Source organism: Lytechinus pictus, chromosome 5 (assembly GCF_037042905.1).
Source record: "Lytechinus pictus isolate F3 Inbred chromosome 5, Lp3.0, whole genome shotgun sequence".
NCBI lineage: Eukaryota > Metazoa > Echinodermata > Echinoidea > Temnopleuroida > Toxopneustidae > Lytechinus > Lytechinus pictus.
The window spans coordinates 17,964,978-17,981,301 of record NC_087249.1 but is presented as its reverse complement, the minus strand read 5'-3'; the positions used below and the strand labels follow the sequence as shown (position 1 = coordinate 17,981,301).

The 16,324-nt window shown below is 37.5% G+C and overlaps 1 protein-coding gene across 1 annotated transcript; it reads left to right on the top strand.

Moving 5' to 3' along the window:
• The first annotated feature begins 3,803 nt into the window (after positions 1-3,803).
• Positions 3,804-15,245, top strand: LOC129260438 (gonadotropin-releasing hormone II receptor-like). The gene is made up of 3 exons (XM_054898415.2): positions 3,804-5,001; positions 11,961-12,162; positions 13,961-15,245. Exons 1-3 carry the CDS (start codon positions 4,399-4,401, stop codon positions 14,473-14,475), a joined length of 1,320 nt encoding a protein of 439 aa, XP_054754390.1. The 5' UTR covers positions 3,804-4,398; the 3' UTR covers positions 14,476-15,245.
• Positions 15,246-16,324: the final 1,079 nt, after the last annotated feature.

The following is a 16,324-nucleotide window of genomic DNA, read 5'->3' as shown; positions in this document are numbered from 1 at the left end:
GTCTATACAATTGAATTTCACGGATTGTGGTTAGTTATCCTTCTCTTGTAAATGAGTAAAAGAAACGGATCGTAAAATTGTTACAAAGATGGGAACATTGAAAAAGCGAAAAGTCGAATAAAAGCGTCTTCAAGTAAATTGCATTCACCAATTTCACCCGAATTTATACTCTCCAATGAATAAATCCGTCACACTAATTGTGTTTCTGCTCAACACTCCTCGAAAATCCATCACATGCTCTCGTGCTAGAAAAGACATAATAAGAATATGCTACGACATTTGTTTCCTTTTCATATAGAAATACATTTTTCTTATTCGTTTGTGTTGAAAAATACCCTATCCTGTTAAATTCCTTCAGTGAATTTAGTTGAGTTTAATCAATTAACTAAAATGTCTGGAAAGAAATTATATTGTTTGTGTAATGGAATATTCGTCATCCTGTAGTGATTATAAACTTGTTTTGATCTCTTAGTTTTGACAACCTTAATGAACATGCCGGCCATGAAAATGATCGATGATGAGTCTAATAATTCTTCGTCAGATAGACCTTTTAAAATCTATACCAAAACGAATAACATAAATACTCTACAGGAATCCGTAACCGCATATCTACTTGGATTTTATCCATCCAAGTTTGTTTTATAGGACCTTTTTCACTGGCATCTGATAAGGAAGGGGGGGGGGGATAATTTCATTGTATAAGCTCCAAGGTTTTACCCACTCAATTCTTCGGACTTTCTTAAAATGAGTGATTGGTCACGCTTTTCCCGTGGGCTGACTGGTATCTTGTACGAATCGTCGTCGTGGTCACATCCAGCCGTACACCGATTTGTGTATTCTCCGTGGTATCTACAGTCTCTACCACCCATCATTTTAGTATGGAGTATATGGACCATTTTAAATTGAGAAATAATATGATACGATCGACGTGCAACCAACTTAGTACAATTCACGGTTCCATTTTAAAGCATGAAGTTCAGGGGCCCTCATCAATTTGATCGTGCGTCCGACGTAATAAGTACATGTATGTGCACGAGGGTACGTTGGTCGTGTGTATCACCTTTAAAAAAAAAACCCTTTCCAGGAAAAGTTCATCGTGTATATTCTTCGCACTAAATACTGCGCGATTGATGAATGACGGGTAACCAGCGAAGTATTAGCTGTAATATTGGGTTCAATTTGAGTAACATGTCACTAGATGATCGTTTCGAGATCACTGAGCACGACTTCTACGAGCACTTCTGCAGGAATCACCATACGGTTGAATCGCGAATCAAATCCCAGCTGGATAAAAGAGAAATAACTAGCGTGTAAAGTACTCCACAGTAACACTTTGTTTTAGCTTGAACGGATGAAACACCTATTGGCAAAGAATATTTTGTTTTAATCTAAAGTAGTTGGGAGCTGCTGTTTAATTTCCCTCTTTCATTCGAGGCAGTATTGCCTCTCCTATTCGTATTGCTCATCGGTGTAATGACACAACTGGGCACAATTCCAAGTTCGATTACACGAATAGTTTCCTTTCTCCCTCGAAAATGTTTCCTTTTTTATGACCCCTGTTCACCGCTATTAGGTACCGATGAGGCATGGCGTAATTAAACACATATACCCCTTCATGCATGTTAGGCGCCACATTTGGAAACGCATCGCTAACGTTTGGGGCTCTCATATCCAATCCGATGCATAAACCAGCATTCGATATTTCCCATCCTCCAAAACATTTATCCGTGTGAGTAGGACCAGGAGACAATGCTCTCTCTCTGATTTTGAAAGTTGAGGCAAAAAAAGGTCAGTAAAACAAAAAGAAACATTGATTCAGCAAGTTTTAACAATGTTTTTTTTTTCCAGAATGGTTATTCATGAACCCCTTTGAATAAATTGATGTAGGGAGCCAAAATGTGTTCTCAAATATAATGATTATAGCTCAGAATGTGGTTCCAGCCTTTTATGAAATATTTTGCTTTGAAGAAAAACTGTGAATCGATTTCACTTGGATATCAATGTATAAACAATTAATATGTTTGTTCTTGAGAAAACATGGTGCAATCGTAACTCTTTCCAAGGGGGGGGGGGATACAATATGACTGAGAAATGTTCTTCTTTAATGACCCATTATTTGTCAATACCATGAAGACTCAAAGAATGATGAAAAACTGGTCTTGTAACATGCTTTTAAGATGCCCTTTCCGCCTACATGCGTTGAGTAATCGGTTCCGAATGCCTTTGAGAACAGTCAATTGCTTTTCAAATTGCTATGATTATAATTATGAAATTTCAATGAGAGAGAGGTAAAGAAAAAGCAAGAGAGAAAGGGGGGGGCGTCGGCAGGGGGTTCGGAGTGAAGCACTTACAGTATATACATTGTCAGTAATTAAGACAGGAGGTATAAAGCACAGGGGAGAGAAAGAGAGAGAGATAGAGAGAGGGGAAGAGACAGTCATCGGAAGGGGGGGGGGGTAATCGAAATGAAACACTTTAATCGGTTTTATATAATAAATCGTTTTGTAATTATCAAAAGTTCCTTGAAGCTAAATGGGCAGAAATATAATGCGAAAGGAATAGATATTCACGACAAAAATATTCCACGGTGTAGGACGTTTAGGTCGATAATCCGAAGAATGAAAGTTCCACGCAAAAAGGGATGAAGTATGCATATTGGAAGATAAGCCGTGACATAAATCCTTTACATTTCCTTAACAATAATTTGTCTACCCACCCACCTACCATGGTGGGATAATAAGCTATTTCCTTTTTAAATTCCAGCTGCGATAACGATAAAAAAATTGGCTTAATGAGTTTTAATAACAAAATATGAGTCCAAACAAAATGTATATTACACTGGTCAGTAGTATTTGTTAGATTTATTTGATTAAGGTTGACGCATCAAGTTGCACTGGTTCCAGACGTCGAATTCATGCAATATTTGCGCGATATCAATGGACCCTTTATTATAAAAAAAATGTTTAAAAAAGAAAGAAAGAGAAAAACACAGGTAAAGTGCTCAGTTATTAGTAAAAATAAGCAACGAAGTCTGCCACCGGACAGTCTTATAACCAAGCCATATTTAATACGAATCCGCATTTGTTTATATCGGGGTAAGAGGAATTTTTAGTATTTGTCGAAATTGGGGACTTTTCATTTTCACAACGCACGACGATTTCAAGAACATAGAAAATGTATTGTCAAATCAAATGCCTTTCTTGACAAGAACAAGAACAAAGTAAACAAAATAACGAATTCAAACAGCAGTTTTGAATTGAAATTCATTAAGCCCATTGGAGCATACACCGTAAATTTCATCAAAATTAGATGTGACATACACATGTATGGGAGTTATAACATATTATATATGTATTAGGCCTCAAAACATCTGCACATTAATTTATGTGCAAATTAAAGGGAACCGGTGATGGCGATGTTGTATTGTTGTATTCCTCCCGTATTTCTTATGAATTATCAATTATGCAAATCTCGTTCAAATCACAATAGATTACACAATTATGATCCCACATGTTCCATTAGGGAAAATTGATTATTTCAGGTTTCATATCATAAAGTAGATAAAAATGTGAGTGGTTGATGCAGGGGGTTTCCAAATTTTGAGAAACACTCATGGTCACTGTTGTGCGCAGAATGTTGTCGTAATATCTAACCAAGATAATGTTTCAGTTTAGTGTGTTATAGTAAGATTCTCACCCAATCGTGTTATACACATACATGTAGTTGTATGAAAAAAAGAGTAATTGATTTAATTCGTAAATATGACATATTAAAGGTCAATTCATTTCTATTTGTTTACTTGCAGGAGACCACGTGGTCAACAGAGAAAAACTGAAGATCTCAGCAGAAATTATGTGGGAGTTTAATCGATGTCAGTGAGCAAAAATAAAATGAAGCAGTCAATCGAGAGATCTTGAAGCCAATCTTCGTACAGACTGCTACTCAGCAGAGAACTATCGTATTTTTTGTTGTGCTTTTACTGTAATCTAATCAACTCTCTATCTTGCTCCTCCCAAGCTTGCAAGGTGCTCATCCATTATTGAGTGACGAGGCATTTCCTTTTCAAATTGGAAAAGAAAGCAGGCTCGGCACCATCGCTATTGCATCGACACTTTTCTTGTTTTTATTCCATGATATTTGAAAACATATTTTCGAAAGGGAATACAAATAGAGGAGAAAAAGAAAAAAATACTGGAGAGTGGAATTAAGTAGAGTGAGGAATAGACAGAAAAATGGTGAGGATGAGGATGGGGCGAGGAGTGTGAAAACTATGGAACTAAGGACGAAAGCACAACATAGATAACAATACCACCAACATCAACCAACAACAAGAAAAAGGATTGAAAAAAAGTTGAGGCGTCAGGAAGTTAAAGAAATAACTCTAAGAATACGATAACTATGGCGTCGCCGACATCACATCGGGAAAGCGACCCAGGTATGAATGCAGAATGGGGTAAAGTTGGAGGCTACGGTGGAGCGGATGTCATCATCATAGCTCCAACCCTGGACGCAGGTATGCCCTACAACTACAGTTTCAATGACTCCATCGATGCCAGCGGCAACGAAACCGACTTCGAAACGCCCGTCTTTACCCCAGAGTACCTCATTCGCGTGGTGACACTGACTTCCATCATGGTGCTCTCAGGACCTCTCAACCTCGCCGTCTTCGCGTCACTCTGGCGTCAACGACGTCCGAAATCGCGGATCAACCTCCTCATCATGCATCTCACCGTTGCCGATCTCCTCATCACCTTCGTCAACATCCCCACCGACGTCATCTGGTTTTGCACGGTCCGCTGGTTGGCGGGAAATGTCATGTGTAAATTGTTGATGTTCATCGAGTCGGGGGCGATGTACGCGTCGTCGTTTGTCCTCATCGTCATCAGTCTGGACCGCTTCGCCGCCATCGTCCACCCGCTCAGTGTGAGTAAGGCGGACAGGAGGTGTAAGATCATGCTCAGAGTGGCCTGGTCTTCTTCAGTTGTCTGTAGTGTTCCACAGGTAGGTGAAAGCATTTTTAGGGTCAAGTTGATCATTCAAAGTTCCAGTCCAAGTTCACATATTCATGACCGTACGGGCGATGGAAAGGGGGGGGGGGGCAGACGGGGTGGGTGGATCTTCCAGCCAGGGGAAAGGGATAACTAAACAACGAGTGCGGCTGGTGATGTTAAAGGTCAAGTCCACCCCAGGAAAATGCTGACTTGAATAAATAAAGAAAAATCAAACTAGCATAGTGCTGAAAATTTCATCAAAATCGGATGTAAAATAAGAAAGTTATGACATTTTAAAGTTTCGCTTATTTTTCACAAAACAGTGATAATATACGACTAGGTGAGTCAGTCGATGATGTCCATCAATAACTATTTCTTTTGTTTTTTATTGTTTGAATTATATAATATTTCATTTTTTACAGATATGACAATAAGGACCAACTTGACTGAACCATATAATATTAAACAATGCTAATTCCACATGTTCAGGGAGGAATTAACCGTTGTATCACTTGACAATGAGGAGAAAATAAGAATATTTCATATTTCATATAATAACATACAAAAGAAATAGTGAGTGGATGACGTCATAGTCTCCTCATTTGCATACCAGCCAGGATGTGCATATAACTGTTTTGTGAAATTAAGCGAAACTTTAAAATGTCATAACTTTTTTATTTTACATCCGATATTGATGATATTTTCAGTGTTATGCTTGTTGGATTTTTCTCTCATTATTCAAATCAACGTTTTGTTGGGGTAGACTTGTCAAATGATTATGAAAATATTTTTGATGACGATGGTGGCGATAATAATATATGATACCACTACTATTTCTACTACTACTACTACTACTACTACTACTACTACTACTACTACAACTACTAATACTGATACAACTAATAATACTGATAAAACTCACAAAAATACTATTAATTACTACTAATTATATATGCACGAAATATTATATTAATGATTATGAAAACATGAATTAAAATATCATGAAATGGATAGTTGTGTCACTTCAACTATTTTTTTTTTGGAAAGCTAAGACTATGAACATGTAATCCCTACAGGAATTCAAAGAAACATGCCATTCCGACCAGCAATAAAAAGCATGAATAAACGGGATTTCAAAATGAAAGGGAAAAATCAGAATTTCATATGAAAAGATAACATTTTTGTTATCATGAAAAGATATCAAAAATATTGTTTTTCGGTATATACGACTCCCAGCGGGTTGATAATTATGGTAAAGCAGCCAATAATGGAAAAACAACAATCAAACATCCACTGTTTCCTTTCCTTTCTGGACAGAAGATTGATCGAACAAAAAGCAGTTTAAAGTTTTTGTCATTATTAGATTTCACATAAAATAGCCTATTAATTGTATACATAGCACGTGGTTTAAATTTAGTCAACGTACAGGCATTTTCTCTCTTTGCCAATAGTGGTTAGACTTTTCTTAGAGTAAAGACGTATTCTGGAAATAATAGGATTGCAAATCAAGAACATCCTTTTCCCGTAAGTGCCACCCCCCCCCCCTTGGAGGCAGTAGTCAACGTCACCATAAGTTAGGATCGAATAGCTGAAATCTAATATGTAGACGGACAGTGAAATAAATTGAATTCCCATTTTCAGAATGAAAAGAGTAATTGAAATTTTCCACTAATTCATATATCCTTGGTTTTCAATCAAGAAATTTAAAGATGGATATGACGAGTAGGCGCACTTTGAATGGCCATTGCCATGTGGGAACCAATGTGAACCAACGTGTCCAAAGGAACATTGGTTCCAAGGCTTAACAATATTTTATAATTATTCTGATATCTCATAAGCATTTTTCATTCAGATTTTCTTTAATAGGATCATCAGGGTTTGTCCGTTTCCAGGTCAATGGTGTACAGTATATTAGGCATTTCTATGAAGAACTTTACCGACAAAATTGGTCAATCTTTATAATTGTTGCATAAATTCACACTAATATAAATTATGAATGTTTTGAAATGGATGATATTATTTAGATTATGTTTAATTACTGCCCTGTGTCAATTATTACTGCCTTAAACATGATATATACAACCTGCATTATACTAGCGATGTTTGATAACATCTCCGTCTTTGAAAATTACTTTTACTAAAAATCCACGCATGAAGTCATAACATAGACTCGAACTTCAAACCTCTCTTTAACCTTTTGCTATTCTTAATATAATTTATACATACATAAGTACATGGAAACTCGCTGGACTTCCACTGTAACTTCTTCCGAATTGTGAAATAGGTTACCTCTGAAACTTAGGTAAACAGCATCTGTTTCATCGCTTAAAAAAGGACGCAATCAATTTCTAGGACTGCAAACTGTCATTTTATACTTAAACATTCTTGTTATAGGGGTCTGGGCTATATTGGAAAAAAAGAAGTACATTAAGTTTAATAATTCTGAACAAAAACAAATACATACCCTATCACAACTCTTACCATCACATTATCAATTATATCTTCAGAGAAGTTAACATAGGAGCACTTGTTGGAAGAGCGAATGTCTCCTTACCACAATATAAGCGAACCCCATTTAGCATTTCTGATCACTTATATACATTACATGGTGCACGATGACACCTGTTTTTTGGAGGGGGGGGGGTGGATTCGCCAATGCAATAATGAACTTTTATAGCACCAGTGGCCGTGCAGCACATGTTTCATAAAGTAACCAAGCAACTAATGCTTGCAGATGAAACTTTTTTTTTTCTTACTCATAGGTTTACAAAAAAATTGTCCTACACGAAGCAAAATTACTGACGCTGTAAATCAATATGATAAGAAATTAGGTAAAATTAAAACTGATTCATGAGTAAACCGGACTAATAAACTTATAAATTTTGAAATAATTGATTTAAACCGTAATGCTTGAAAGTTCGTTAAATTTGCTTCAAATTATGTGAACAGAAAAGGTAATTGTTGCCTACGATTATCACTTGAAACTAAGTAATACGGTCCAGTACTTGTGAAACCAAATACAGTAATCAATATTAATCGATAATACTTAAAAAAGGCTGTCCCCATAGAGGTGATTAAAACCTAAATGCAATGCACCAAACTACATTATGTAAGGTGATCGTGGTGATTACTATGAATATTGCTATTTATAGTAAAAACGCCTGATACTCATTTCGTTCTGGGTCAAAAAAAATGAAACCTTATCTGGCGTAATACCTTCTTACTCCATTTATATTTTCTTAATAATAATCTAACAGATTCATTCTCACGAAACTGTTGCGAGGGATATTTGAGACTCTAAATCGGGTGAATTGGGTTATTATTGACGTAAACTGAGATCGCCTTCACCAATCTTCGTTCACATGGATATTCGAGAGAGCTTATGTCGCAGGATACTGTGCATCCCTTGGATTCGGCAGTGGAAGCTTTTTAAATGTCAACTTATCTCAGAGAATTTGGTGTTTCTCGATGATTATCCATTTTACAATAAATTTAATGAAAACAAAATATTCAATCACGCCTACAAAAAGCTGTCACACTGAATATGGGGCAATTCTGTTACACCATAATTTGACGGAAATTATGCATCCATCCATCCATCAATCAATCCATCAATCCATACATACTGTACATACACAACATCATGTACGTAAAGTAGGCTTTTACATATTTTTAAATATCATTTAAAATGGTATATTATTTCTTCCTCTTCAAAAATGCAAATAATTACAATAAATCATGTAAAATCAATGAAAATACGAATGTCATACATTAATTAAATTAATTTAAATACATAAATTACAGCATTAATTTAATCAACATACCAAATGACTCACGAATCGAGTTATTATTCATTATTCTAGGGCATAGGGTTCAAAAGTTGATATTTCAAGATGTCGTCATATATGGCGGCCATCTTGGATTTGACCTGAAGATAACATTACATTTCAAAATAGAAAGCAGAAAGAGATTCTACACCCCCCAAAACCCCTAAACAGAGGTATTACTAGTCATTCTGGGGCAATGGGATCAAAAGTCAATTTTTCAAGATGGCATCTGGTTGCCATCTTGGATTTGACCTGAAGATGACCTTATAATGCAAAAATGATAACATATATCGGTTCTACACACCTCTAAACCCCTAAAAAGAGTCATTACTCATCATTTTGGGAAAAGGGGTTCGAAAGTTAGGTTTTCAAGATGGCATCTGGCGGCCATTTTGGATTTATGCAAATTAGCAAAATTGCCCAAACGGCAACTTTGGGCAACCAAGCTGAATTTGTTCTAGGACCCCATATGAACGCGAATCAAGAAAAAAACTTCATCGGAAAGAACATTTCTAGGTTGGTGTATTGAGCCTATTGGACTGTCAAATCGACTAATCTCGTATAATTATTATTTGTATTATTATGATACATATTATGATTTGTATATGATGTGAGATCAAAACAAAAGATACATGCGCATAAACATGTATCTTTGTCAACCCACTCTCCAAAGAAACTACATATGCATACTGATTCATCTACCACAAACACACACACACACCCTCTCACACCTATTACATACACACACACGCGCGCGCACCCACCCTCACGCACACAATTGGAGAATTACGATAATGCTTCAATTGTCATTCTTTGTTATTACTCGATAAAGATGAAGAGGATATCCCAATTTGTCGAGCCAAAATAGAAACTAATTTAAAGTTGTGTTTTCTGAAAAAAAATGTAGAAACTATTCGTAAACAATATGCCTATGGCTCAAAATTATTATGTTGGACAGAATATACCCTGCACATAGCTGTCGAATATTCCTGCACAGTTTCCTGTTTTCCTTGTTGATATCTTTTCACGGAAGTTTGTGGAATAATGTGAGGTTACGCTCTTTAATGGGTTCGACCTAAGGGATGGCAGGGTACTCAGCGACAAAATGGAGGAATGTTCCCACTAGTGTCACTTAAAACTCTTTAAGAGCGCCGCCGTGATGGCCTTGGAAAGTCGCTTCACGCTTGCGCATGTAGTTTCCCTTAATAGAGCTGGCAATAATTGCCTCATGTAAGATTGAACGATTTTGGTCTGGCATTGCAGCGTAGAAACTAACGTTGTTTCCCGCGGAATCTCATTTGTTGGTTGTTGTTCTTCCCCAAATCATTTCTTTTCAGACTGTATTCGAACGAAAACTGAAACGCAAAAACCAATGGCAAAAATGAAAATAACAATGAAGGAAAGAATAGTCAGGAAAAGGGGAAGGGAGAAAATGGTGACGATGGTAATGCTAACCAAAATCGTAACGGATAAATGTTGACAGTAAAGTTGATTTCAAGATCTATAAGGGGCTTCACCAGGATATCTTGACTTAGGAAGGGGGAGCAAGACGGCCTACATGCGACCTCATATTTTTATGAATTTAATAATATAAGTATTAAAGAGTCAAACACCCACAAACAGACACACCCACACACACACTCACCCATACGCACACCCACACTCACACACCCTCACACACTTTTTATGCTCTTGCTGTTTTCACTTTCTTCCCTATTTTTCTTTCCCTCCCTTTTCCCCCCTTTATTTTTTCAAATTGAAATTCACTCTGACGGGCGCCCCCTGCCCTGTGGCTACTGCATCTAGTAATTTTATATCGGTGAAGATGACAATTTAGATGAAGACATTTATCATTACAATAATATCTATTCAATCAATGAACATTGTAATGATGTTACAGGCATTAAAAATCGACGTATAATCTTTGTTTTGTCTTATATTGTCCAGCAATTTTCTATCCGGCTTCTATGATTTCCCATCGTCCTCTCTCATTGACTTATTTTTGAAAGTTGCATCACACCCCTTGTAGCGTCCCCTTTGTTTATTTGAAATAATATATCATATATTTTATATATTTTGAAACGAAAATAAATCATGCTAAAAGAGGATTGTCATTGAATCTCAGATAATCGTCAACAAGATTTATTTTGTAAGTCTCTTAATATCGGGCGTTATTTATACTAGCACTAAGGATACGGAGCATTTTTCTAGAACTCAATAAGACCAGCAACAAATCCCCGATCATCATGCTTCTGTTCAGGTGGCACCTAACATGTATGGCCAGGAGCAACGGCAAAGTTTAAAATGAACAAGGCCGCTTCGTTTTATGTCAAAGGGTTGGTTTTCTCCGACCGGAGGGAAGGAGCAATATATTAATATCTTATATAGATCCTTTAAGTGTGTCCCGCCAAACCTGGATCACATCGAAAAAACATATCTTGTCAAGGGATTTCACCAGCAGATTACTAGTCGAATTAATCTAATCCCTGTTCATACTTAGTCTACATTTTTCGCAATTATCACTTGAAACTTGCCGAAAGGGAAATGGTGGAATGCGAATATATGGTAATCTAATCGAAAAAAAAAACCTTTCAAGAAATACTCTCAAGATCCAAGACGATCCTGACCAGTAATCAGATCAAAGGTGACCAAACAGTCGGTGTATATCCGGTTTAATAATCATATTCAAGATACGTTTGGATCTGTTTGCTATAGAATAAGGACTTTTTAATTTTTGCGTACTGTCGTACATCATTTCGTCTTGAAATATCCTATTCTGATAAAAGGTTTCTTCTTTTCGACCGCAGACAACTAATGCCACAAAAGATAAACATAATCAACATTTACTTTTAGAAAGATGAAACCTGATGATTACAATCTAACGTATAACAATAAGGAATCAAAATTGTAATTACCAATTATGAGTTGCTATTTTATTGTTATGCCTTAAGTTACTTCAAATTTTGAACTTTATATACAAACCATTTTATTTCGAAAATGTACGATATCCAATATGAATGACTCAAAAGAAATTGATATCAACTAAGTATAGTAAATATCTCATTTTTCCCTCTCTCGACGTATCTGTCCATCTATCTCTATCTCCGCCTATCTCTGTCTATCTCTGCATCCTTTATCGCAGCTCTTTGTCCACGAGGTTGGGTCTCCGCCACAGGATCCGAGCTTCACCCAGTGCGTGGACTACACCTTCGCCAACAATCACCGGAAACTATGGTGGTCATACCACGTCTTCGTCACACTCGCCATGTACGTTATACCGCTCATCGCTATTTTCAGTTGCTATGCTGCCATCGTCTACAAGATATGCAAACGGTCGAGAGAAGGTACGTAGAACAGTTCGCTCTGCGACGTACAGAGGATTCCCAAACATAGTACATGTACATGTACTGAAAATGCCCGTCAGATGAAAAAAGAGCAGCTGGGACGGTCTTTGTCGAAACTTGGTGAACCGAAACATTAGTTTCGTCCCTAGTTTCAGAGCTGACGAAAATTTCCAAATGTGTCGCTTGTCCAGAGTCAAGGATTAGACTGCTGTTTTTATTCACCATTTTCGACAAAGACTTCTTAGTTGTCTTTGTTAGGAAGGGCATTTAAGAAAACATTTTCCATTTTCATGAGTCTTCCGTACGCTGCTCTGCGAAAACCTCCTAATTCGTGTAATTATGGTGACGATCGACAAGTAAGCTCTAAAAGCCTGGCGCACACTTCACGAATCACGATCCGATACCGCGCGATTTTTTTCTTTTTTTTGTAAACAAAATGCATTTTCTATTGAATGTGAACATTTTTGTATTTTCGGCGAGCCTTGTGGTCAGAATAAATTCCAAATCGGCTTCAAGTCTCAGCCGATAATGACTTCATTACCATTTGGGATTTAATTTTCTTTTATTCCTACAGTGAGAATCGGAGTAGAATGGAATTGCGATTTTAGTATTCATACCACTTTACAGAGCTATGGTCTTTAGAATTTATATAGGTTGGAATGTAAATACACAATGCTATACATTACAATTTCTTCGAAAATCGGATTGCAAATGATCGTGCAGAGTGCGTCGGCTTTAACATAACGTAAAAAAAAATCACCATGATGCGTTTGCGGTATCTTCGAAAAACCAATGTATCAAAAAATGAGCGTTATTCGACAGCCGGTTTATACATAAAGGACATACCATTATACCATTATATAAATACAAGATATAAATGGTATCAGGATATAACGATCTTTGAAATATTGAAGTGCAATGATATATTCATGTTTGTAGTATGGATTACACGACCAATAGGATCTCGTTTTATCTACTCCAGAGTCACATTGGCGGTCGGTGACAAGCCTACCCCCGTAATACCCCCCCCCCATCACAATACACGAGTGAGGCATCATGAGGGCAAACCACTGGGAATCCAACAGACATGACAGACTAGTCTATCAAAAACAACACATGTGTTGTTTATCTCTAGACAGCTCCAAAAGGCAGATACATATGCAAATATTTAGATATTTACATCTGTGATAATCCATCGCCTTCTGTCACTTATTAATATTTTCCCCTTGCTAACGGTTGGACAGTGATCCGTGCAGCTGATAGCTTACCGTTTATTCCTCTGCAGAGATTTAGGGGAGATTCAAGCGCATTCATTAAGGGAAACTGGTCCTGATAACACGCATTATTCATATAAATTGGAGATGATAGGATCTGATTGCAACATAATCATGATTTCGAAAGAGATAAACAGGAAAGTTACCTTAGAAATGCCCTTTCAACTAGTTATAACTGTAAAAACACACGTATATACAGTATATTTCCGCGCACATTATGTCATGTTGATAGTAATTACAATGCACTTATCAATAGTTTGTTCAGTACTTATTATATTTTATTTGAGGTTCTGGGTTTATTTGCTTGGATTATTGATATTCTTACACACTTTATTGATTGACGGAATACACTGATGCATATCTTTTATCGATGGTTTGCAGTTTCTTCTTAAGCAGATATTTTTATCTGTAGGTATATATTCTGGATATGTACACAATTGCTATTAATTATAATCGTTGACTCTTAATGTGCCAGCATGATGTTCAATATAACACTTGCTCTATTTATTTGTTTTTCAATGCAGTTACGCAAGCTTTAAAGAATGGGAACCACCCAAGCCTTCGTCGCACTGGCTTGGATCGGCTTCCTCGTGCTCGCATGAAGGCCCTTCGGTTGACAGCAACCATAGTGACGGCTTTCATCTTCTGCTGGAGCCCTTACTACATTGTGAGTACGTGGTATCACGTGGACAGTGGCTGGCAATCCACGGAGAAAAAGATGCTCAAGCCAGAGTGGCTCATCGATGTCCTCATGGCACTTGGTTATTCCAACATTTGCGCCGATCCGATCATCTACGGTCTCTTCAGTACGAAACTGTGGCGGCAGTTCCGGCGCTGCTGGAAGAAGAAGTCCCTCAGGGAATACCGCTCGCCGAAGACAGCGACGAAGAGAACACTTTCATCGTCCCATTCGACGGTGACCAGGGCAACGTCGCTCCGGTTCGGGGTCGTGACCTCTGTCCAATCTTGTCCACATGAACATCCGGGTATCGAAATGAGTCACATGGCACAGACACGAGTTGACAGCGTGTCGGACTGAGGAGAGATCAGAGACATGCTGCGGCAGAAATGCCTGAGGAATCGCTTGGGGATGGATAGAGGCCGTCTATCAATAACACGGATACCGAGGCCTGCAATTGCAGAGCGTGGACAATCCGGTCACAAATCTGTCACCATATGGCGGATACACTTTAACGCTGCTTGCCCGACGAAACGGTCTTCCGGTTGTAATCCGTAACTGGGACCGGTTAGCCAAACCATGTAGTATGGACTCCAATGGATGCTTCATCTCGAGTGCCTAGCCATTCATTCATTAAATGCGCCGTTTTCGTAATATCAGACTCCATCCCAAGCGGTTATATCTGTAAAATGTATTGTGTAATTTAATTCAAGCACAAAATGAACAAATGTCAATGTCAAAGTCCTTATTATGTTTTCTTTTATCTGTATACCATATACTAAGCATGCTGAGTACTGAACTCATTGAGGGGCTCGTTTCATAAAGAGTTAAAACTTTGGCAGCTTTATCATTGATTAACAACCATGGAACCACTGTTTGAGATTGGCTGATTAGCCCTTTTACCATGCTAGTCACAGCTAGTTGTCATAATTTAGATAAGGGCAAACTTGCCATTGCTGTCACTGGCGCACAGATGGAGGGGCTCTGGTGGCATGGACCTTTCCCCTAATCAAATTTCACAACTAAGAATAAATAAAAAAAGAAAGGGACATGGAATTAGTAAAACATGATACTATTTTCTGCATTTTATTTCAAAATGTATCCAAAGTTTAGCTTTGTATTACAAAGGTTAAAAATATTGCTCGCTTTTCTTCGTTAAACACTCCCATTTTGGCTCCAGTACAGGATGGACGGTTAAAACAGGTGCAGTAAAGATTCAAAGCGTCTTTTGTAAGCACTATGAAACCAGAAAAAGTCAAAGCATATATATATATTTTTTTTTCATTTACCGGTTCAAAACTTTTAAAGATGCGTTATGATGACAGGCAAATCATCGCAACTTAAAAACAATAAGCTTTACAACGGACTCCGTTTGATGACTGTCCCACAGAAAATAGACCGTAAGTACTCTCAAGACGCTTAAGACCCGTCCCTGGACGATAATCTGTGCATGACAATTCCCCATGGTGAATATGACTCTTAGTCTTCTTGTCTACAGCCTAGTAATGACCTAAGTGCTTCCTTTAATACATAATCACTGACCGACTTGCCACGTACTTTTAAAAGTAACGTTCTAACTCACTTACCCCCAATAAGTTAATAATACTATGTCTTGCTTACTTAACTGCTTTCATGCTAAAATACCTGAAGTCGTTCACTTACTAACTTACTTACATACTTTAAATATACTCCCTGACTAACTTACCTACGTACTTACTTGCATGCTTACCAATTTATTTGCCTACTTCTCTACACTTTTTTTCATTCCGGGGCGTACTAACGTGTTCAAATTATACAGGCATGTTCATTTAGACGAATTGAGTGGTGCAATGAATGACAATAGGAACACTGTAACAGTTTTGCATAAGTGATGCTGTAATTTTAATAATTTTGATGTTTCAGACTACAGAATCTGAGGAAGGACTCATGTCTAATGGCAGCAAGTTCCATTACACCGTAGGAAGTCCCTCCACCATGATGTAGTGGCTCGATGACTTACTACATGTCATTGACTGAAAGTGACTACCATGCACAGTCACAATGGCGATACCAACTCCAAATCGACAAAAGCTGTTAACGTTATTTTCAATGACATACTAAACTGCCTGATAGAGTCAGTTTCTTTGGTGTGACTACGGGGTGACTACCTAAGTGGATACGTTATTAGGAACACATTACGTACACAACTTACTGTTCTTGCAAATGGTAT